At 37.4% G+C, this 25,169-nt stretch overlaps 1 protein-coding gene across 2 annotated transcripts in view; it reads left to right on the forward strand.

Moving 5' to 3' along the window:
* The first annotated feature begins 5,253 nt into the window (after window positions 1-5,253).
* The window catches only part of ERICH2 (glutamate rich 2), a 30,663-nt gene continuing 10,747 nt past the window's right edge, over window positions 5,254-25,169 (forward strand). The window contains exons 1-6 of one of the 2 annotated variants that reach the window (XM_074337853.1): window positions 5,274-5,412; window positions 12,192-12,227; window positions 13,415-13,463; window positions 13,691-13,727; window positions 18,499-18,647; window positions 21,466-21,653. In XM_074337853.1, coding sequence (XP_074193954.1) covers window positions 13,696-13,727; window positions 18,499-18,647; window positions 21,466-21,653 — 369 coding nt within the window. In that variant the 5' untranslated portion in view covers window positions 5,274-5,412; window positions 12,192-12,227; window positions 13,415-13,463; window positions 13,691-13,695. Of the gene's footprint in view, window positions 5,413-12,191; window positions 12,228-13,414; window positions 13,464-13,690; window positions 13,728-18,498; window positions 18,648-21,465; window positions 21,654-25,169 lie in introns of both variants that reach the window. The other variant, XM_074337845.1, reaches the window with a different exon arrangement.

Raw genomic sequence — 25,169 nt, forward strand, 5'->3', positions numbered from 1 at the left:
TGGGGCACCCCCCATTTGGGACCCCCTCCCGATCCGGAGCTGCAACCTCTTCTCCTGCCTCTAATAAAGTATCCTCTTTTTAAAACTTTTTGCCTCTCCCTGGTCCGTGTTTCCATTCTTTGGCTTCACGAGACTAGATCCTGGCCCACACTCAGAAATTGCTAGCAGATTCAACATCACCTACATCATTTGGGGAATCACAGGAAAATATTCCTACATCATTATCTTCAAATTGGAGAAGGTATCTGGTATTCCAGGAGTTCCCAAATGATGCTAAGAAAAGAAGTGAAATTCCTGCCTGAGTAAATTTGAGAAAAGCTATACATGAAAAAAATCTCCTTCTGAGAGACTGACAAAGTACATTAGCATATTAAAGCCTCTGAGACTTCCTATATTAAACAACAACAACAACAAAAAAAAAACAACCTTGTTTAAAAGTTTACAAACAAACTCATTTCCCCCTGGGGAATGCTTTTTTCTCTGCATGTTATTAACACAGCAGAAGAATTTCCCCTTAACACCAGTTTAGGAAACTCTGCTGTGGCAAATTGATTCTACCTATGTTCTGTGGATTGTTAGATTTTATATAGAGAGGCTCTCCAGCTTATCTCTAGATTTAGTGATTCGTGTTACATCCAGGACTTGGAGCCCTCCCTAGACTATCTACAGTAAAGAGTAGTGGTAGACCATCAATTTACTTGGGGACCCCTTTATAACAAACACCAGGGCCGGGGAAATTAACAAAAGATTGGACTGAGGATAAAGATGGTTGAGGAGAGGTCAGCAAGAGACAACATCTTTAATTAAGGCTAATGAAAATTCCCACTCTGTGAAAGGATTGGTAATTTATTAGAAACCTTGCTAACAGGATGTGAGTTGAAGGCAGGATCAAAGTGCCTCCTTATTTGTCTAGAGGAAGCCATCAACTAAACTACAATCAGTTTAGTAAGACACACAATTGGAAATGGTAACATATATTTGAAGTTCTGCGGAACTAAAGAATCATGATGTAATGCCCAGGGAAGTGGGTGATTGACATTATGAGTTGAAAAGGGGAAAATTATGGAGCACAAATATGTCAGTGTGGCAGTGTGCTGTATCCAGCATCACTCGGGACAATTCCAGTCAGGTTGGTCTTAGTATGAACCCTGATGGGGTCCAGCTTGAACTGCCAGCCGACCTTCCCCTTTCTATCTTGTTAAAGCGATTATTTGGGTACAACCAACCTTTTTTTAAAAAAAAAGATTGCTATTTTATATATACTCTAGTATTTAAATTCATCCACACATCAAGAATTGGAAGACAATCATCATTTACATGAGGCCTAAAATAACAATGTTTTGGCTCCAGACTCCCTCTACTGTCTCTGCAATAATAAACAAACATTTTATGGCATTTTACTGACTAGATTGCAGAATAGATTCCAGAATTTATGAAAGTCAAAGCAAACACAATCCTGTGCCATAATAAAGGAAATCGTTAGTATGATAATGAGGAAGTTCAATATTTGGAGAAAGTTGAAAAACTATAAACTAGTTAATGAAATATTTATATAGATAGAACTACATGAAGTTGTCATTTGGCTGTTTTAAATCCACAAAACGTCAATTTCATATGCTCCAACCTTATATATAAACATTTGTCAAAGAATAGTAGGGTGTGTGTATGGTGTGTGTTGGGGGTGGTTATCACTTTTAATAGTAATCTTTATTATGAAATTCCTTAAATACGTTGGTTAATTTACATGAGGTTTCTTGATCAAAATTAACTACAGGGCACGTTAAGTTCAGTACCATATAGGAATGTGTATATTATAACTGGGGTTTACAAGAAAGAAATCTACTTCAGGTTAAAAAGTGTGAAGATACAAAGTGATTCACACAGGAAAGTAAATGAAAGAAATGCAGAAAAGCCATATGTTTACAAGAGGAAAGCTAGAAATAAAATAGTTAACATTTTAACTGTGAGAGGAGGAAGTAGGGCAATTTGCATAGACTTCAAACAATCTCACACTATTGAGAAAACCTGCAAATCCTGGAAAGAATTAGAGGTAAAAGCCAAAGTCAATACACTTCAAATGCCCTTGATGTTTCACAGTCACTAACGAGCAAGCATCTTCTGGGTAAGTTCACACTTTGCACAAAATAAATATTAAATCTGTTGTTGGTAATTTTCCAAAAAGTTAATATTTTACGGTTCAGAATTTTATTTAAGTTTGTATTTAAGTTTCTGTCTTTGAAGCAGAACAAATGCTTTTTGAAGTTATGTTTCCATAGTCTTAGGAATTCAGTCTAAGAATGAAAGATGCCATCAAAAGTGTATTTACAAAGATGTGCATCAAAACCTTATATGTACAGTTACTGTTCACCACTTGTCTTATGCCTAACAGCACCTAGCATGTAGTAAGCACTCAATAAATACTCTTCAAAGAATGAATTACAGGAGAAAAGTTAGAAATTTCCAAATTGGTGACTGGTTGCGTAATTATGGGCAAATTGTGGTTTATACATATTATATTATATGGCAATTAAAATATTTTGAGGACTTTTAAAGACTTGGGGAAATGTGAAGACTGGAGAGAACGTTAAGCAAATGGGATAACAATGTGTACACTATTTAATACAAATCTTATAAAGTAAATATATGTGGACACAAAAAGGCTAAAATTATTGAAGTGGTTTTTATTTTTTCCTTTGTGTTTCTGTGTGTTGCAAACTCTATCATTATGTATTACTTTTATAATCAGAAAAACACTAAATGTTATTAAAACATTTTTATAATTTTATGCTAACATTCAGATCTTTAATAAAAATTTATCCATTTAAAATTGTGGAGTTTAATATAGGCAGTTGTGGGGTGATTCAATATTTGTATTTTCCCTAATATTTGTGGCTTTTCCCTATCATTTTGTTAGGACAAACCCTCACTACATAGATACTTTTGGTAATTTATTTAGTAGCCGTAATGCAAGAGTCAGAGCTAAACTGTGCTGGAGTTTTGAGTATTACACCAATAACTTCTCTATAAAAATGACAGACAAGTTATTTCTAAAATTATACAAAGATGAAATGTATTGATTTTACATTAGAGAGAAACAAAATAATCATTATGTGTTCAAATAGGCACTGGGCCAGACACTTTACCTAAATGATCTTTAATCTTTACAGCTACATTTTATTCATATATATAGAAAATAGTATAGTAGTAGTAATAATAGCTAATTCGGGACCCCCTCCCGCTCCGGAGCTCTTACCTTTGCTTTCAACAAACTATCCTCTTTTTTAAAAAAAAACCTCCTCCCCTCTCCTTGGTCCGTGTTTCCATTCTTTGGTCTCATGAGACATGATCCCAGCACTCACAGCAAAAATACCCTACATCATTTGGGGACTCAGAGAGAAAAATTCCTACAACAGTAATAATAGCTAAGAATTATTGATCAATTATCATGTGCCAGGCTCTGTGTCAGGGGCTTCTTTTCTTTCATGTTTTGAGCTATTGGGGCAAGTAGTGTATACTATCCCCACTTTGCACTTGAAGACCCTGAGGCCCAAGGTGAAAGCCAGATCTAACCAGTGCTACACGTGGAGAAAATATTTTTATTCCCCAGAGTCATTAAACTATTTTTGCACCTTCTTTCAGGAACAATAAATATTGAAAACACGGCAGCCTACAAATGGGCTTGATCTTCTGTTGGACAGAAGAGGGGTAGGAAAAGGAAGCTTCATCAGTTATAGTTGATGTTTTCTTACTTTCCTTGGAGTAGGACAATGGGAATAGCTAGTCAGACATTGCCTATTTATCGGTACAAAGCAAATTCATCAAAACTAATGTTTTCAAAGGTATTGATCAAGAAATATAATGAATTTCCCTTTCCATAGTTTGAAAGAAAAGTCTGCAAATTTCAGACCTCGGCTACATAAGGCTGTTCCTATAACAGAGGAAATAGTGGTTTGCTATGTTTTTATCAAACTAGGAATATATTTGTCAGTGACTTCATTGAGTTCTCTAAAAAAGGTCCATTCTGGCTTTTTTCCTTTGCCTCCTCCTTCCTTCTATCCAGGATTCCAAGGAGATTTATAGTGAATGTGGACAGATGATTAAGAAAATTTAAAAGTAACTGAATTTCTGTATACTCTTGGTTCCTGAAATGGTCCAGCTTGTTTTATTTTTATAATAATAAAATAAATACAATTAAAAATTGCCATTTGTTAAGCACCTTCTACATGTCAGAGCTTTATACCTTTTATGTCATTCGAAGCTGACAACCATCTACAAAGGTACATATTCCCTGAGGGTACCTAACCCCAGAGGTTAAATAGCAATTATACTTCATATCATGGCTACTTAGTAAAATTCGAATCCAGATTTCATTCCAACAAACCGGCTTCCTTCACAACACGTTGCCTAGCAACAAATCGATCCTACTAGTGACTTCCCCCACTAAATGGAGAAAAACAAACTTCCTAGAAGCCAAGATTAAAGGACAATTCGAATTTTCTAACAGAAATTCTCCCCTATCCCCTTGTGTGACCAAAGCGGTTATTTAAGCAGTAAAACCTCCCACAGCCAATGTCAATTTCACCCGGGACTTGGCCCCCGCTGGTGGCAGAGGAGGGTCCCTAGTTCTAATTATTCGAATCTGATTTCCGGGGAAACTGGCGTTCGTAGGTTCCCCAGGAAACCCATAATCTTGGGGCGACCTCAGGCTAAAGAACCAAGTCCTGCAGCGGACCTTTGTTCATTCATATCCAGGGACAACTCTCTCCCCCAGCTCAAGACTTCTTTTACGCCCCAAGTTTAAAATACTAACGAGGCCACGCCGCCCCTTTCCCTCTCCCCGCCAAGAATAGGATCAGGTATGGACAACGATATTTCAATCCCCCTCCCTTCTGCTCTTCTCGAAGTAACCGGTGCGCGTGCGGACGTGGGTCTGAGGGTGTATGCACCCAACTCGCGGCGCGGCGGGACCCCTAGAACTGCGGGGCTCTCTCCCATCATCTTCTCCGGCCTGGTCCTTCTTTAACTCCACCAGCCTGCTCGCGCCGGGTTCCACCCTCGCCTTGCCCCTCAGCCCCGCCCCAGGCTCTCTCCGCCACGCCCCCTCAGAGGGGGTCCGGCTCGGCCCACCCCGGGCCCGCCCCGCCACGCCCCCTCCGTCTCTCACCCTATACCGCTCCCCAGGCGCAGCCCGATCCCTCCCCACCCTTCGGAGGCTCCCTGAACTCGCCCCGCCCCAGCCCCGCCCCTTCCGCGTCTACCCTGTGCGGCTCCCTGGGCTGTGGCCGCGTGTGGTATCGTCTCCATGGCGACGCGGCGTCTAAGGTTCCACGCTCCGAAACCCGCGCAAACCCTAGCGGGGCTGGCCTTGGGTGACTGCCCTGCCGGTGATCGGAGTGAGAGGTCCACTAGCGGGTAAGAGACACCACGGCAACTGCGCTCTCCCTCTCCCCATCCCCGCGACTCAAGCCTCATCTCAGAAGTCCCCAGGCCCGACGCCTGAGCCCGCAACCTTTTCTGCACCCTCTAGGTTAGGGTTCTAGGGCCGAGGTTGCGCGCGAGAAGGTAGAATCCACGCGGCTGGAGATGCGCCTCGCACTTAGCTTCCTCTTCTGGCTGCAGTTGCGCACTGAGGAAGTGGTATTAGTCTCTACGTGGGTGTGAGTAATAACGGGGCAGTTCTGACAGGCGTGTCTTCACACCCATACTCTGACCTGCCGATTCCCACGCTCCAACTCCCCTTCTCCGACCCCCCGCAAAGAAAATAGCCACGTTCCATCTTGGGGCTGCCGGCTACTTCCCTCGGTCCTCGCCCCGCCCCCCTTTAAAAATGTTTTTCTTTTTACTTTTACTTGTTTTTGGAAACAGCTTAATGGCCAGTAGGAGTGAGCACACCCTGGCTGTGGTTAAGACGTCATTACTCTCTAGACATAACTTGCTCGGCCATAAAAAATTTTGGTGGAATTGGGACAAATTATTCTCCCGGGACCTTGTTTTCATCTTCTGTAAAATGAGGGGTTTGGACAACGGATCACTTGTAAGGTTCAGTCTTCAGCCTTGAGATGACAAAATTGACCTGAGATTTCTAAATTCATATTGTGGTCTTTTGACTACTTAAACTACACTGCGCCCTGTAGCATTTAAATTAACACATGGCATAATTATACATTTAGCGTTTGACTTCCCAGAGGTAATAGGTTAATTGGATGAATCTGTTCTTATCCCAAGAGACACCTGGAAGTTATTTTTTTTTAATAAATCTGAAAAAGACACTGAAAATGTCTTTAAACTTGTTTCATTCGCCTAAAAACCAAATACAGTGATCCTCAAATCCACCTTGTTAAATTTTTTTTTTTTTTTTGCTAATTGAAGTTTTTTTTCAATCTTAGGAAAACAACAGCACTGCTCTTTAAGTGTTAAGAGTTTACCAGACCTGAATTCCAACAACTTTGTATGAATTCCAGTGCACTACTCCAATATTCCAGAGTTTCAACCACCAACTTTGAGCTAGATCTTTTTCCCCCTTCTATGCCCCATCCAGTCTCAATTGTGTACTTAGATCTGACTTCCGTAAGTCAGAGTTCACCTTCAGCGCTCTCCTTGCTAGGCTGTAGGTAATAATAACAATAGTAATAGGAGGACTTGTAATAATTATAATTGTAGTCGGAGAGAGGTACTACTATGGTTTATTATTAGCTATTTATATTAACCCTCACAATAACTCTATGAGGCAGGTAGTATTTTTATCCTCATTTTACAGTTGAGGAAAGTGAATCATAGAGGGGTTAAAGAACTTGCTCAAAGTCACACAAATTTACTGGGATTTGAACATAGGCAGTCTGACTCCAGAGTTTTACCACTATATTGTGTAGTAAAGGAAATAGACACAATTTATATATAGTCACTTCTAAATATGAATGTAAGTGATAAATGATCATTGAAACCATTTTATACACATTTGAGCTATGCAATGAAATAATGCCCCATGTCCTATTGTTTCCCCATTAAGCTCCTCTTAGGATGGAGGATAATGCTTCATCAGCTCTGTCTTTCCTCACCACAGTTGCAGGGCCTGAGCCTGTAGCTGTCTGTGAGTTCATTCTGTGCCTATTAGTATACAAGATAGCTTATAAAAACGAATAGCACAAATGGATAAAATAATCGTACAAGTGTGATGAAGAAACATGTCTTCCAATATTACAAGAAAAACCTAAAATAAGAATTTTGAGAAATCTGAATTTTAAAAGTCAGTGACTCATTTTATAAAAGGTTTTTTTTGAAGCCTGTAGAATCTAAATAAAACCTGCTTGGCCCAGTGGCCGCTGGCTAGTTAACATTTACTTAGAGGAGTAGGGGTACTAAATGTTTTACTTTTTTTTTTGGTACTAAATATTTATTGTCCAGTGTGCGTATCTCAGATTGAACACATTTCAAGTTCTCAATGACCACATGTGGCTATTGGCTACCAAATTGGACAGCAAAGCTCTAGTTTAATACGTTATTTTCTTGTTTCCTTCCTTCCTGTTCTATTCACTCAACGAATATTTATTGAGCACCAGATTATGTGACATGGAGTGCACTAGACACTGGAGATTTTTTTTCAGGGTCTCTTGAGTTTATCTGTTCTTTATAGCCAAGGAAACCCACTATGTGAACTAATTGGGCCCTTGACTGGGATTTTTGATTGTTGAGAATCAATTTTTCCTTAAAGGCTGGAACTACATCACATAAAACTCAAGAATTGCTCGGGGCCTTGTTTTGCACCATGTGTAGAAAATCTGTCTTCAGTGAGACAATGAAGACCACATGCCAGGAAGAAGCTGAGATGAACAAGGGAAAGTGCCTCACGCCCCCCTTGAACACAGCTGTATCCACTGGTCCTGACTCCCACACAGCTTAGATATTCAACTCTTGGATTCTATGAGCCATCGCTTATGTTTCTGTTTTTTGGTTTTTGTTTGTTTGTTTGTTTGTTTGTTTTTTGCCTCAACTAACTGGAGCATGCAAACAAGAATTCAGACTAATATAGCTAAGAAGACAAGAACCAATTCCTTTTTTTTAGAAATGAGCTATAGTGACCCCCCCCACCCCCACCCTGGCCCCCAAAGTACATTTTCATTTACATAAAACACAGAATACTTTCAAACAAATCTAATCATATAATTATGCCTTTACAAATCACTTTGTCATGCACAATGTATATACTTATTTAACCAGGTACATTTTCTGATTAATTACCCATCTTTTTATATAAATCTTTCAATATTTTTTTTCTTAAAAATAAATCTCCTTTTCCTCAACTCTTTTCTCAGAATCATCCTTCCTAAATCTATGAGCCTTTCTTTTTAATTATAAGAGCATTCTAAGTCAATTAAGTTACTTTCTATCATTCCAATGATTTTATAATTCAGTCAATATCTGAGTACCTTTAAAATGGTGTGGGGCCCACACTCATGAATAAACTCTAGTTATCTGTCTACCCATTGCCTATGTGCATATCCTTGACTGATTCTTTTCCTCCACCTGCTTCTTAAATATCGGTGTGTCCCAGGGTTCTATCCTGGGCCTTGTCTTATTCTACATGGGCCATGCCATCTATTCCCATTTTTCTCCAGCTACTCCGTTCATCATCTTTTCTCTTGAGTTCTAACTCCCTTTTCAATAGAGTAGAACAACACTTGATATCGTAGTATAATCTATAGGCATCTCCAACTCAGAATTTCCAAAACCAAACTCCTTATCTCCTAGAATGTGCTCCTTCCCAGGTGCCCTCATCCTAGTCACCCAAGCTGGAACCATCAAATTCTCGTTCTCCCTCACTTCTACGTCCAATGACTCTTAGTTTCACCTCTCTCGTTCCAAGTGTATCTCCCTGGCTTTATACATCATCATCTTTTCCCTGGACTAGGGTTTGGCAAACGTCTTCTGTAAAGGGCCAGATAAGTATTTTAGGCTTTGTAAGCCCAACAGTCTTTGTCAAAACTTAACTCTGCCATTGTAATTTGAAAACTAGCATTGACAATATGCAAACAAATTCTAGTCTGTGTCCCAGTAAAATTTCATTTACAGAAGTAGGCAGTGAGTCATGTCTGGCCTGTGGGCTGCAGTTTGCCAACCTCTGCTCTGGACTATTGCAGTAGCCTCTTAACTTGTATCCCTACCTCCTATTCTCTCTCAGATTTACCCTCCACAGAATTTCAAAGTCTTGGTTTGCCTTCCATTGCTTACTGGTTAAAGCCCCAAATGCTTAGCACGGGGCAATTAATGACTTTTAAAAATTGCTCCCACGTATGTTTCCAATTTCATCTCTTACCATTCTCTAACACACGGCTGGGCTTCTCTTCCCCTTCTGTTGACTGACTACTTGGTCTTGACTTGGTTAAATAAATGCCAGTTTCATTGTGAAGCCTGACTCCATCTTTCGTCCCCAAAAGCAGGCAGAATTAATCACTTCTCACTGTGCTTCCACAGGTTATGTTAATTCTAGTATTATAGCTCTTATTACATGGGATCAGGTATGTTAACCTCATTTGGTTTCAAGGAGTAGGAGCCATTTAGTCAAGGTGTCGTTTGGCTTCACATGACAAAAACAACTCCTGCTTGTTTCGGCAAAAAGAGAAATTAACTGGCCCGTGGTAAAAGTAGAGGCTGAGCTGGAAACAGGGACTCAAACATCATCAGTGGTGTGTCTGTCTCTGTCTCTCTCTCATCTCTTCATCACTCTTCCCTTATTCTTTTGTATATTTTACTTCGCTCTCGGGCCACTCGTTCTCTGAAGGCTAAAACACATGGCTAGTGGGAGCCCTAGATTCATGTTCTTTTACCTCTGTGACAATTCCACTTGGAAAAGTCTCAGTGAAATGTTGTGATGAGCTTAGCTTGGGTCACAGGCTCACTCCTTGGTCCAGTCACTGTGTTAGCTTACGAATTACTATGGTTGTTCTGTCTTAGGAAAGTACTACTCTTGTGTTCAGGTGGGCTGGATCTGTTAACCACGTAAGGAGGAAGGGGTTAGCGGCAGACAATACCTTATTCTAGGGATACTTGTGTAAAGTATATCTGGGGGAGTATAGCAAACCCAGAGAACAGGCCTCAAGCTTGATTCTGGAACTGGAAAGTTGTTCAGGGACAACTCTGTTGACTGGAATCTCTCTTCCTCTGTCTTTCCAATTCTGTCTCCACTGCCTGCCGACTCTCCTTGGGCTTCTCCAGTCCATGAGTTCAAAAGAGGGATTTGATTGATCCTGTTTGCATAGTATGGAAAATTACATTGGCACTTCTTAGAGGGAAGGATTTCATACAGTACTTTGAAGCTAAGGTCTGTCCTATTTATATAGGAAGCTAGTATTTGTTTCCACTATCAAATTATGAGCTTCTCTTATATCCCCAGAGCTTACCACAGGCATATCTGATACATAGTAGGTGCTCATCAAATGTTTGTTTTATACAGACATTGAATGTTACATGAAAATTGGCAGCTATCATCACTGTGTTCTCATTCTGATTACCACTAGGACTGTTGAAAAACATCAGGAGAATCTGCCCATGTTCCAAAAGCCGGGGGAGTACTTGGTAGAGACTCAAACAACTGATGAAATGAAGTTGTAATGTTAACATTAACCATAATCAATAATAATGAATATATAGGGCATATACCTGTATACTGTTCTTTCTGGACACCTTGACCCCAGTTTGAACAGGTACCACTGGGTGGAGAAGAGAATTGAAGTAGCACAAGGCCAACATACTGCTTACATGCCTGTAAGAGATGAATAAACAGAGATACAATGGTATTGCTAATTTAAAATTGTAGTTTTTCAAAAAATAAATACTATATTTATTTTGTTCAAAGTTCAAGAGGCACATATGGACATAAAGTTAAAAACCCCTTCCTACTCCCGTCCTACAGCCATCCCCTTTTCCTCCCCAGAGTCAACCAATATCATCAGTTTCTTTTCTGAAAGTGTTTCCTTTCAGAGATATTTTTGTATGTCATAGTCATTGAAAAATACATACTACCAACACAATGGCTGGACCTCATCCTGCTCAGCTTATCAGTCACTGCTGTAACTTTACCTGTGTTCTCAATTGCTCTGCTCTTTCCCTGGAGTCAGTGATCTTTCTGAGCAAGTACCATTACTTTGGGGTTATGTGATTTTTAAATTAATTAATTAATAAAAAGTTTTCAGAGCTAGTCTATTTGCCTCAATCACAGTAAAGCCTCCTTTTTGTTTCCCTAAGCAATCTAACAGCCACACTTCCCAGTTTTTCCTTTAGATAAAGCATCGAGTTGTTTCTACAGTGTCCCTCCTATGTGCCAGGATCTGGGCTAAACACTTTATCCCCAGTCATCCTATTTAATCCTTATAATGATGCGGTGAAATTGGCACCATTGTGATCCCCGTTTTACAGATGGAGGAACTGAGGCCTAAAGAAGTTCAGTAACTTACCAAACTTACCTGGCACGTGACAGAACTGGGATGTGAATCCAGTCTCTTCACTCAAGAGCCCCAACTCTTGAGTATTACTCTGTACTGCCCGCTAGGAATTCAGTTTTATGAAAGGAGATCAAATGGACACTTCCTAGGCGATGATAAAGTCAGACCCAGCAGAGCCTGGGCTATGAGCTAGGCTCTATCAAGGGCTGGGATTTGCCCACTCTAGGTTTTTCTTCTACCAGGTGAAAATAGGAGGAGAATTATATGCACTGGTATTTCATCCAGGTAGAGTGTGGATTGTAGCAATCCATAAAGATCCTACAGCTAGAAAGGAAAAAAGAGCTCTAAATATAAAGAGATGTCTACCCAGACATATGGGTACCCACGGGATTGTGGAAATCTGTAGAGGCCTTATGTAGTTCATCATTGCATTGTTTCAGTGTCTGAGCTCTATCTACTGCCCTAGAAAATCAGGAGTAAAATCTTTCATTCTAGAGTGTGGTCTTCTACAACTGTGTTTCCCAAAAAGAGCCTTGCTTTTATGATAGATTTTAGGTCTGTGTGAGCTTCTCAGAGGGATAATCAAATTAATAACATGATATCTGGCTTGGTTAGGGTTGCCCAAAAGACAAAGCCTGAGGCAAGAGTTTAGGTACTACTGCTTTATTCAGGAGTGCAGATCAGTGTGAGGAAGCTGGATTTAAAAAGAGAAAAACTTAATACAGAATAACAAAGCTTCTCTTTTATTGTCAACAGTTTTGGCCCTGAATTTTGTATTCCAGAAATCCCTAGGTATGTACTAGTACTACTGATTTTAAAAATCTGGCTTGGGGTGTGGGGACAAGTGTTGGAGGAGGGGGACACTTGAATAGTTATCTATGAAAAATTTCTCATACATAAAAAAAACCTTGAGTCGATTTTTCTCCTTGCGGTTAGAATGTAATTTATGCAAATATATAAAGGGCTAAGTTAAAGGAAAATCAGTTTACATAGGGCAGTTAGGAAAGGTAAAAATTCACAGAGAAAACATTTTAACTTGTAAGTATTAATAAACACAAGAGAACTTATAAGGTAAGATTATATTTTTAAATGTATATTTGGATAAAAATGAAAGGTTAATTTCTAAATGTATTTGTTGAAATACTATTTTATTAAAAATACTCTACCTTGAATGGAAAAATTTCTTGTTCTGGCTTATAGACACTCTATAAAGGTGTTGTTCATAACATGAATGAACTGGAATGTGGCAGATGGTTTAGATTACATCTTGTTTTGTCTTATTGAAGTGGAGGAGAAAAGAGGTGGTGTACAAGTGAGCCAGCTGAATTTATGATTTTTAGGGTCAGCTCAGTGGGGAACGTGAGTCTTTAACTTGCTGTTGATTGCATTTGAATCTAGATCTAGAGACCAAGTTGCGAGTATATAAGACCAAAATAGCAACAGAGAGGCTAATTTAATACATCACTTTTCTAACATGCAAAATTATTCCTATAGCTCTTTTCACATAGACTCCAAGGTGAAATGGGGAGAAAGAGTTGAGTTCCCTAGTCTTGTTTTTCAAACCCAATTTCATAATCCAGAAGAATGAGGTCTTTCAGTTAGGATGGAAATAATGCTACCAAATACAAAAACAAAATACATACTTAATACTCTACCGATAAACTGAGTTTTGCCTTCTTTGTTATTTACATTCTGAATTTATGCAAGTGTTTAAAGACTTGCATAAATGAAGTAAATATTTTGGTTTTTGCAGGAATTATCTAAGCAAGCAGATGCTATAAAGAATACATAACCTATTTTTCAGGATGTTCTATTTCTATTTTACTATCAATTTATATAGTTTTTGAATAATTGTTTTGATATAAAATTACATTTTATCCCAGATAACAGAAATGTTTACACAAAGGCTATGAATAAGTTATTTCAAATACCTCAAATGAAAATAATAATGCTAGTTTTTATTTCTGCTTCTATTTTAGGCACCAAAATATAGACAGAATGGCAGATTGTTAGAGTTTGATCCAAAGGGTAAATGATTCATTACTTAAAAAGAATATATTTAACCATCATTTTGTCCTAAATATTAAGAAGATACTCTACCGGAAGGGTTGACTATGGTTGAAAGACTTCGAAATTAAATCCTTTATTACTGTTTGTCATTCAAAAAAATGCCTAAATATTTACCATCAGGAATTTCTTTTAGGAACATCACTATTGATAAAACACTGAGGTGTTTTTTTTTTCTTTTCTTTCAGAAAAAATGATGATTGAACCAAATGAAACAATGTCAGAGTAAGAAAATGTCTGGTTGTGCAACTTATCTATCACATGCCTTTTGAGCAATTGAGAACTAGATAATGCAATCATTTGCCACCCAATTAAATTTGAAAGGCCAGAAATGCATGGAGTAGCACTTTAGCTTTTGCTTTAGTCAAAGCAGTTGTTAGTAGATAAAAGGACATTTTAAATGAAAACTGAATTTGATCAAAATGTAAAGATATAGATAATATTCATTTCCACTTTTAAATGCTTAAACACCAACTATTCTGTACTTTACTTACATAATTTTCATTCCTCATTCCTATTTCCCTTTAATACTTGCTCATTTCTTTCAGAATCTCTCTTTAAATTAACATTTATTTTAAAATTAAACAGATTCTTTATTTACTGTGAGATGAATCGTTACTACTAAATAAGAAAAATATATAATCACCCCAAGTAGTTGAAGACATTGGTATTAAAAAGAATCATAGTTGAGTATCGATTTAGTAGCCAAGCATTAAGTACCTGTTTTGTTCAAGGCATTGATTCTGATCGTTCATCAAAGCCCTTCCTGAAAATATCATCTCCTACCCTCTGAAAAATAAAATTCGCTTATTTATTCCATGAAAAATTACACTTTGAAAATTGATCATACAACACATTCGTAGAGATCAATTATTGACAAGTTGGTAGGCACCATTCTGGTAGGATTCTATTCAAATTAATATTATTTTGGTTTATTCTGAATATTTTGGCTAGGCGAAAAATTAAAATTAGAATCCACCTTGGCTTTGTTGTAAATTATATATTAAATACATATTTTTATATTAGTGCATAAGATATAACAGATCAGTGATGAAAATCATTGATTTCAGATTTAATGTTATAGACAACCAGAAAAAAATAAATTCCCTGTTAGAAATATTAATCTATATATAGATAGTAAATAAATAAGTAAATCCTATTACGTGGTTGAAAACATTTAAATTTAAAAATCTAAGACAATTTTAGTCTTTGAGGGAAATACAACTTTCAACAATAATAGCGGAAGTTAGTAGGTCATTAATGCAAATGAATTACTGTTTTGTCTACTAATAAACCCAGTGTTCTTAGACTGTGATAGCAGTGTTGGAACTGAAGCAAAGAGGAATCCACGTCCTGAGGTAGTTAAACCCCAGGATAAATCAAATGCAGCCTGGGCCAAAATAGAAAAGCAGAGTGACTACTTGTTCTCTTGATCTTACTAATAATGGCATCTGCTTATCAAACTCCTTTTTGCAAGGTTAGGATGATCGTGTTCCCTTTAATTTGCTTACAGAGAAGAGTTTGGGTTGGGTTTGGTTGTTGTTTGAAGTGGGGGATAGGAAGGGATGGTTAGTGTAGCCCTTAAGCTTCACCATGGTGCAGCTTTGTTACCTCAGGTACCTTACCCAGAGTTGAAGTCAAACAGGGCTAGTCCTGGGGGGAAAAAAAAAAAAAGATCAAGTAAGAAAATAGAAAATCATGGGAAACCTTTGCTTGGGAACAGTGTGGCTGAACTGCAAAGTTGATGAATTTTCTCCATCTGGCTTCCATTCCGCTTTCCACCCTCTACTGTCTCCAGAGTCTGACTGGCAGGTAGAATTTGCCTAAAGGTCCTATCCAGCTTGTGTTAGGGAAAATTAGAAGTTCTCTTTCCCTACCAGGTCTTTACCTTAATCTTCTATTTGATTCTTCATTCTAGTCTGAGCCATAAGGACTTGATAAACTGCTAGTTTCAAACTTCTCTGTATACAAAACCCACATTTATCTTTTCCTTTTCCCCCCATAGATCCCATGTGTGAAAAATATTGTCTGCCCAACAAATTGCATTTAATTAACAAAATTTTTAGTAGTAAAGGTAAAATACAGAGGGTGCCAAAAAAATGTATATACATTTTAAGAAAGGAAAAAAAATGTATTAAAATTGTAATAATATATACCAATAACAAAAGAAGATGAATACAAGTCATGTGTATACATTTTTTTTTTTTTGCACTCCCGGTATATATATATATATATATATATATATTTTTTTTTTTTTTGAAAGAGTTTTTTTGTTTTTTTTTAAGATTTTATTGGGGAAGGGGAACAGGACTTTATTGGGGAACAGTGTGCACTTCCAGGCCTTTTTTCCAAGCAAGTTGTTGTCCTTTCAATCTTAGCTGTGGAGGGTGCCGTTCAGCTTCAAGTTGTTGTCCTTTCAGTCTTAGTTGTGGAGGGCGCAGCTCAGCTCCAGGTCCAGTTGCCATTTCTAGTTGCAAGGGGTGCTGCCCACCATCCCTTGCGGGACTCAAGGAATCGAACTGGCAACCTTGTGGTTGAGAGCCCACTGGCCCATGTGGGAACCTAACCGGCAGCCTTCGGAGTCAGGGGCATGGAGCTCTAACTGCCTGAGCCACCAGGCCGGCCCTCCCGGTATATTTTTAATGCTGGGCACGGTATTATAGGTCTTAGACCTTTGATCTGTTGGGTTTTTTGGTCAAGCTTTTGAGATGTGAGGTGGAAATGGCTGAAACAGATCCACAGCACTCAACTCTATGAGGCTGAAAATGTTATTCCATGATATGTTTTATCTTTTTTAAGATGAAGGACAGTTATTTTTTTATTCCCATTTTTACACTTGAAGTAAATGCCTCTTTGGACGAGGACCAGGATTGACCAGCAAACTTTATACATCAGCAATACAAGTTTCCCTAAATGTAGCCAAGACATTCTTAGAAAAGTAAGTTTTAATTAATTGTTTTAGGCCCATGTTTGACAAATTATAAGTCATTTTAAAACAAAGTTTAAAATGTAAACTTCCTGAAAAACTTGTTAATTCCAATAGAAATTTGGGGACATTTCATAAATATGCCCAGTGCTCTTAACTGAGGAATAATCCTAAAGCCTAGTTTATCTACCCTCTAGCATAAATATATTCCAGACAAATATTTAACTTGACTAACTCTCTAGCTTTAGCAGATACTAAATTAAATATCTTCCATTTCCAAAGGATACTACATAAAAATTTGAATGTTTCCTTAATTGTAACTATTTAAATTAAACAGCTCTTTTAGAGTATACTGGTTATCCATTTTTCTTAAATGGTTAGAGGCGTTATTACCATAAATAACATCACTTTTCTCAAATGGAAATCAACAGATTATAATTGACTTTGGGCCTTTGAGTCTTTGAAACTGTATATGAGAAACACTACAGAAAATGAGCGGAAAAGGAATCCATATTTTACTATTAAAATGATGATTTGGTTAATGCTCATACGTATTTTTATGACATGTCCACTGCTTCCAAATAGTAATATCCCATTTATCTTCTGTCTGTTGCATATGTTGACTTTCTCCATGTTGTATCATTAAGATTTTTAAAGACATTTCCAATTATTCGAATACCCAAAACTATACTAGCTAAATTCCCTTCCTTGGGGATATAACTTAATGAGTATATAAGTACTATGTTTCATATTTGAAATATACACATATTTTCTTCATAGTTTAACCTGTCTTACAATTGATGGCATCTCATACTTAAACTTGGCAATGCTTTTTCTTTCTTAAATAATGGTATGTCTTCTAATAAATAGATGGTACCTTAGGTTCAGCAAAATACTGTAAATTGTGTGTTGCGGGGAAAGGCAGGCAGTAAAGGCCTTTTATCTAGATTAGCTATTAGAGCAAATAAATCCTAGTAATCACTTGTGGTGACCTTTGGCATAACAGGAATCTCACCATGCTAGAAACTGAATCCCTAAGTGACTTCTCAACTTCTCATATATAGAGTTTCTTCTTGGATGCTTTTTTTCACAAGTAGAAAATCTAGGAGGGCAGAGGCAGAACAAAAGTGAATCATCTTTGCTGTGCATTTTGTATTACCAGGGAGGGTTTTGCTTTAGCAGCATATACTAGGGAAGTGAAGATTCTATTCCCTCCCATAGTATTAAGAATATCACAAGCTGTTCAGCCTCTTCGCTAAAATCACTTCACAAGACCACTAACTTAACTGCAGTGCTAATGTTCTGGATTTATATTTCAATGGGGAAAAAACAGAGCCAGGATAACTTTGGGGGAAAAATACTTTGCATCTTTTTATATCTTTGCATTAAAACTAGAAGTTGAATTTTCTAAACTTGGTAAAGAAGATACAGGTATTAAAAGAATCTTAAGAGCACGGAAAGCAGCCTTGGGGTTATTTTTTCCACCAGCATGGGTGCCTATGTGTAAACAGTACATCACATAAGACTCCTGTGTCTCAAATTATTTATTGACGTGAGGTTTCAGGCTTAAAGGGTAAAAGAGAAAATTAACCCATTTTTATTTCAGTGACTTAATGGAAAAGCAGGCTACTTTATTTTATGAGCGAGGGTTAATATGAGTGTTGGACTCTCTCCATAAGTGTAGCATTTAGCAATGGTAAGAACTGATTTACAAACTTACAGAAGAAAACTCAAGGCTGGTATTCCTTAAATAATTTTATTCCATCACGTATACCACAGTGATGTCCCAAAGACGTTAATAAAACTGCTTATATGCTTTAGGTTAACTCTGAAAAGATACTAAGAATCACTACACGGTGACAAATGCCAGGTAGAAATTGAATTTATTAATCATTAGTAAAATTTATTTTTAATGCTTTTCCACGAAGAAGATACTGCATTTTAGCTATTTAGTTTATTGTTGGTATATTATATGGTGTGTTTATATTAAATGTGTGTATATGTACTTTGTTTAAAGCCTTAAACAGAATTGTGACCTAGGAAAGTATTTTTTCACTATTTAACATTTAGGAAGGAAGTCTCTTCAAAAAATATTGAAAATAAAGTCTCTTTAAAGGATACTGAAAATAGAGTATCTTCAAAGAGTATTGAAAATAAAGATACAGAGACAAATCTACAGTCGAAACTATGGTCATCATCCTTCTTAAAAGAAAGCACAGGTAATACCATTTGTTTCATTTGAGTAGCTTCTAATTCAGCCCTCCTTCACCATGACTTTTGGGATTTTGACAACTTTATAGGTCTGGGACGGGTCATGGAAATAAGTAATTCTTCAAAGTATTAGATGATTCTGATATGTAGTCAAGGGTCCGTGGGTATAAATTACATAAAACGATAATGGTAGGGTATTAACTTTTAGAATGAGTTAAAAATATCTATGAAAGCATTAACAAGTTCCATTCATTCATACTGTGTGCTGGGCGCTGGTGTAGAAACGGTGGATACAATAGTTAGCAAATAAGCAAGGTCCTTGCCCTTTTGAAGTTTACATTTTAGTGGAAGATAGCCAACTGTTAAAAATAAATAATAAACAATAAAAGACAAATAAGCAAGACTGACAGACTGTGATGGGTGCTATTATGTTAATAAATGGCACCTGGGAGAGAACTACCTTAGATCTAGGGATCAGGAAACCTCTCATGATGCTCAGTGTGTGTGTGTGAATTAAATGAGACAGTTCCTGTGACATCACACAAAGTCCTTAGTTCCCTATTCTGAGCTTCCCCTGATGACATCAGTGTGAAGAGTCAGTGAATAGGGTGGGTACACACTGGAAGGTCAGGGTGTTTATGAGCTGATGGAGACTGTAAATGAAACAGAAGCAGGTAAGTGGCCCGCATATCCCAGCCATCATACTCTTAGAAGGACTTGGTATCCCTTTTCAGGATAGCTCATTTTGTTTAGTCAGGAGTTTGCTTTAGAGTCAAGAGTTTTCCGGGTTTTTTTTTGTTTGTTTGTTTTGTTTTTGATCTTTGTTTTCTTGACATCATAATCTCTCAAGTTCTCCTGGATTTCCTAGTTTTCTTATGTCAAACACAAGTGTTTCTGTATTATTTAGAGTAGTTTATGGCCACATTCCCATCAAAGAAGGCATCTCACAAGACTTCCCAGACACTCAAAATCTTACAAGAAAGGGATGGTGTAGGACAAGCTCAATTTGAAACAGAAAGACATCCGTAGAGCCAAAGGAGTCAACAGGCTTACTTAATAGTTTCCCAAAGAGATAAGTTTAGGAAAATAAAGATACACATAGTAAACTTTTTTTTTAATTACTTTAATAGTAGTATATTTTAATGTGTGTTAGAAAAAAGATAAGACATGGTTAAGAATATGGACTCTGAAGCCAAACTGACTCCCAGATCTGCCACTTAATTAGCAGTGTGCATTGGGCAGGTGGTTAGTCGCTGTCCCTCAGTTTCATCTGTGAGTGGAATAAAAGTAGTACACACCTCCTTGGGATATTGAGAGAATTAAAGGGGCTAATATATGTAGTGTTCAGAAGAGTCAAATGGCATATAATGTTCGTTATGATTATCACGTTACTTTTATTAATACATCCATCAGTTTCGTGGATGATATTTATGATCTGACAAAAATTATAAGTTAAAAAAGTAGTTCAAAGAAAAAAATAGTATAGTTGATACTCATATATGCCAAAATGGATGAAAATAGTATAAGAATTACTGATGTTTGGAAAATGTTCCAATAGATTGTGCCATAGAAATTTACATTTAAAATATTTCTCTCATCTGTCACCTACTCTCCGTCCCTATTTTACCAGGGTCCTATCATTAATCATCTCTCTCACTTAGACTTTTTAAAGAGCCCTTTAACATCTCCCCTTGCTCTTTTTTTTTTTTTTGGTGGGGGAGGTCTTCTCTCAAATACGCTTTCTACCCTGCTATCCAAGTTTTCCCTCAGAAATGCAGAATTGATCATACTTGTTTCCCTATATAAAATCTTTCATTAGTATCCCCTTCATTCTTAGGATAAATTCCAAGGCTTCTGGCAACAAGACTCTCTATTATCCAGCTAGCCCCTGCCTCCCCTTCCAGCCGTATCTGTCACCATTTCAGCCTCAACCTTGACCTTCAAACAGCCTCAGAGTGCTTGTCGTGCCACACACTTTCTTACTTCTACGTGGGCTCATGTTGTCCCTCTCCTTGGAAAAACTGGTCCACTCAGACTGGACAGTTCCTGACCACTCCCTACACTGGGATGGGGCCCTCCTTTGTTCTCCCATTTACCTAGTACACATTTTTATCACTGTACTTCCATACTGTTTTGTAATTAGCATAGTGCCAGGTACCGAAAGGGTAGTCAGTGGTACTTATTTTTTATTTTTCAGTCACCTATGTTTGGTCGTAAGTACTGTGACTTGACATTAAGAAAAATCATTAATAATGTTATGTAACTTCTGGTTATATCTAGAATACTCCACATGTATTTCGTCCGTGTGTGTGTGTGTGTGTGTGTGTGTGTGTGTGTGTGTATTGAGAGAGAGACAGAAAGAACTTTATTCTCAGGTATCCAAGGAGTGACATGACCTGAGAATTATTTGCTTCTCAGCCTCTCCAGTCTTACTTTTACTCTTCAAGCTATTTATTTCGTATTTACCTTCCTATGAGAACAATTTAGGAAATATATTTCTGGAGATATACTAGCATTAATTTCCTTTTTCTTGAAATTATTATATTATTTATAAACAAAAATGTTTCCATTTATTAAAATTTCAAGCACCAAATAATCAACATCAGCTCAGTGTTATTGGTTTTGATTTTTCCCTTTTCGCTTGGAAGTTTTATTACCTTTTGAAAATGGAAATCAGCTAAATTTATTGCAGTGCTGTTTAGTCATGAAAAAAATTAGCTTCAGAACAGGAAGCAATATACTGAACATTACATTATAATTTAGGAGTAACCATTTTTAATTTTTGAATTTTTCAATATTTATTGATTAAATTATATTCTGTTTTAGGTGAGGTGGGCAAAGATACAGTCATTGCACAGCAGGACAAAAATAATAAATATTGCCTTCAAGATATTGATGAGAAGTTGTCCGAATCAACAGATAATGATGGTGAAGATGACACCAATGATGAAGATAATGATGGAGACAGTAACCCAAATAAGTGTACTCATGCCCCATTAGAGTTAATGGCAGAAGTAAGTTTTACTTGTGCGTTATAATTTAAGAAACTTAGACATGTTAAAATAAGTAAATAGGGCAGCCAGATGGCTCAGTTGGTTAGAGTGTGAGCTCTGAACAACAGGGTTGCCAGTTTGATTCCCACATGGGCCAGTGAGCTGCGCCCTCCACAACTAGATTGAAGACAATGAGCTTCTGCTGAGCTTCCAGAGGGGCGGCCGGATGGCTCAGTTGGTTAGAGCGTGAGCTCTCAACAACAAGGTTGCTGGTTCAATTCCCATATGGGATGCTGGGCTGCGCCCCCCTGAACTAAAGGTTGAAAACGGCGACTGGACTTGGAGCTGATCTGCGCCCTCCACAACTAGATTGAAGACAATGAGCTTCTGCTGAGCTTCCAGAGGGGCGGCCGGATGGCTCAGTTGGTTAGAGCGTGAGCTCTCAACAACAAGGTTGCTGGTTCAATTCCCATATGGGATGCTGGGCTGCGCCCCCCTGAACTAAAGGTTGAAAACGGCGACTGGACTTGGAGCTGATCTGCGCCCTCCACAACTAGATTGAAGAACAATGACTTGGAGCTGATGGGCCCTGGAGAAACACACTGTTCCCCAATAAAAAATTTTTTTAAAATAAATAAAAATAAAAGCACTTTATTTAAAAAAAATAACTAAATAGTATACAGTCTTGAGGTTTAAAAAAGTAGTTAAAAGATCCTTGTCCATGTATAGATGCTTACCTAGCTACTCATCTCTCTTACTACGTATACTAGGTTACAGGTGAGAGAAGATTCTGGAAGTGACTTAACAATATTCTGGTCTTCAAGGACTTTTTTTTTTTTTTTTACTTTTATTTATTTTAAGTGTGTTTTTCCAGGACCTATCAACTCCAAGTCAAGTAGTTGTTTCAATCTAGTTGTGGAGGGCGCAGCTCACAGTGGCCCATGTGGGGATCAAATCGGAAACCTTGTTAAGAACACCATGCTCTAACTAACTTAGCTAGCAGGCTGCCCCCTTAAGGACTTTTTTAAGGAATGCTTTCTACATAAAGCATGGGCACCATGCTAGTTACTGGGGTCATTAATAAATAAATAAGAAAGACATGTCCTACCTGTGAAATGCACATATTATTTATATAATACAATTTATGATAAAATTAAATATGTGCTAGTAGAAGTATTTATGAAGTTCTCTGGGAATAGGGAGGATTAAGTGACTGACTGAGAAAAGAAGCAGGAGAAAAAGGATAAAAGGAAAGATTTTCAGAGGAAGATACAAAAATTAGTCTTAGGAACTTAAAGGAAGAGGGAAGTGTAGGAATTCATCTGATAAACAAGTGGAGAAAGCATTCCTAGCATAGAAAACGGCATGTGCAAAGGCATTAAAACCTAAAATGTCACATGCAAACATTGTACATAGACATTTACTAATAATTCTATGCAGAACAAAACAGTTTTACCTCAGTTATTGTGGTATCACAGTCCACCTTTAATTAATATTACACAACTTCATGTATATTGTAAGAACTTCATAATAGTACATTTTCATTTCCCCTTCCTATCCTTTGTGTTATTGTTATCATACATTTTACTTCTATATATAAGTTCCACAATATATTGTCTCATTATTTTTGTTTTAAATGGTCAGTTTTCTTTTAAAGAGATTTTTTTTTAATTGGAAAATATCTTTTTTGGAACACATTTCTGATGTTCTTTATAACTTTGTGTAAATCCAACTTTCCACTTGATATTATTTTCCTTTTGCCTGAAAAACTTCCTTTAGTATATGTTATAATGCGGTTCTGCTGGCAATGAATTCTCTCAGCTTTTGTATTTCTGAAAAAGTCTTAATTTCACTTTCATTTTTAAAGGATATGTTAGCTGGAGAATTCTAGGTTGCCAGGTGATTTCCTGTACTTTGAAAGGTTGCTCCATCGTCTAATAGCTTCAGAAAAGACGTCTGCTGTTATTCTTATCTTTATTCATCTGTGTTATTATTATTGGTTATGATGTGCTTTGATGTGGTTTTCTTCATATTTCTTCTGTTCATTGAGATTCTTGGATCTATGAGCTTATAGTTTTCACAGGGATTGGAAAATATTCACTTACTAAGTCTTCAAACATATTTTTTGTACATCTGCCCTCCCTCTCTTCATTTGGGCTACTATTACACGTATGTTAGACTGCCCAATATTGTCCCAAAGATCACTGATGGTCCTTTTTTTCTGTTTTCTCTGTATATTTCATTTTAGAAATTTCTATTGCTATTTCTTCAAGTTCATGATCATTTCTTTGCAGTTATAATCTTCCATTAATTCCATCCTTCCTCCTTCCCTCCTCCTTTCTCTCTCTCTTTCTCTCTCTCATTCTCTCTCTCTCAAACATGTTAATATATATTCATTTTAGGTGTTCTATTTATCATCTCTAGAAGCCTTATTTAAAATTTTATACCTATCATTTCTCTCCTCCAAACTGTTCATATTTTCCTCTACTTTTGAACATATGGCATATATTTTTAATAGTTATTTTAACATACTTATCTGCTATGCTATTATCTTTCTCAACTCTAAATCAGTTTTTATTGATTAAGTTTTTTCCTGCTTATGGGTCATATGTTCCTGCATCTTTGCATGCTTGGTAATTTGTTACTGAATCCTAAACATTGTAAATGCCATGTTCTTAGGTACAGACCTTGTTGTTTTACTTTAAATATTGTTGAACTTTAATCTGGGATACAGATTGAGTGTCTTGGAAGCGCAGGTATCACTTTTTGAATCTTGCTTTTAAGCTTTGTGGGGAGGACCCAGGGCAGCCTTTATAGTGTGGGAACACTACAAAGTGAGGACTCTTCCTAGTGCTCTGTATTTGGAGGACCTTCCATTATGGCTGGAAAGAACATGAACTCTTCTCAGCCCTGTGTGAAGTCCAGTGATTGTTCCATTTACTCATTCTAGTGATTCTTCCTCAGTAATTCTTTCTTCTAGTGATTCTTTCCATTTGTCAGTCTTTCTTCAGCCTCAGATAGTTTCTTCATGCTCATACGCATTTCAGGACCAGCCAAATACTCCAAGAGACAACTCTGCAGGTTGCTGGAGCTCTGTCTCTTTGTGAAGCTCGCTGCTCTCTTGAAAATTATAGCCACATTGGCTTCTCTGAACTCCAAACTGTTATTTCAACTCAGATCGCTGGTCTCCATTTGGATTCTCCCTGCCCATGCTGGCACCTGGAAACAGCCTAAAAGCAGTAAGCTGAGGCAATCATAGGTCCCATCTTGTTTCCCTTCTCTTAGAGATCACTGTCCTGTGATGTCTGTTGTCCAGCATCTGAAAACTGTTGTTTTATATATTTTGTCCAATTTTCTGGTTGTTTAAGGAGGGAGAGTAAATCTGATCTTTGTGAACTCCATCATGGCTAGAAGCACATGATTTTTAGCACAAAGAAAGTGCTAATGTGCTTGCCTTCTTAGATAATTTAACCCAAATGTTAACCATGGAATTACATAAGGAAATCAGACGTATTTACTGTATTTTCTTCCTAGACT

This window comes from Rhinolophus sinicus, linkage group LG01, assembly GCF_036562045.2.
Source record: "Rhinolophus sinicus isolate RSC01 linkage group LG01, ASM3656204v1, whole genome shotgun sequence".
NCBI classification, from domain to species: Eukaryota; Metazoa; Chordata; class Mammalia; order Chiroptera; family Rhinolophidae; genus Rhinolophus; species Rhinolophus sinicus.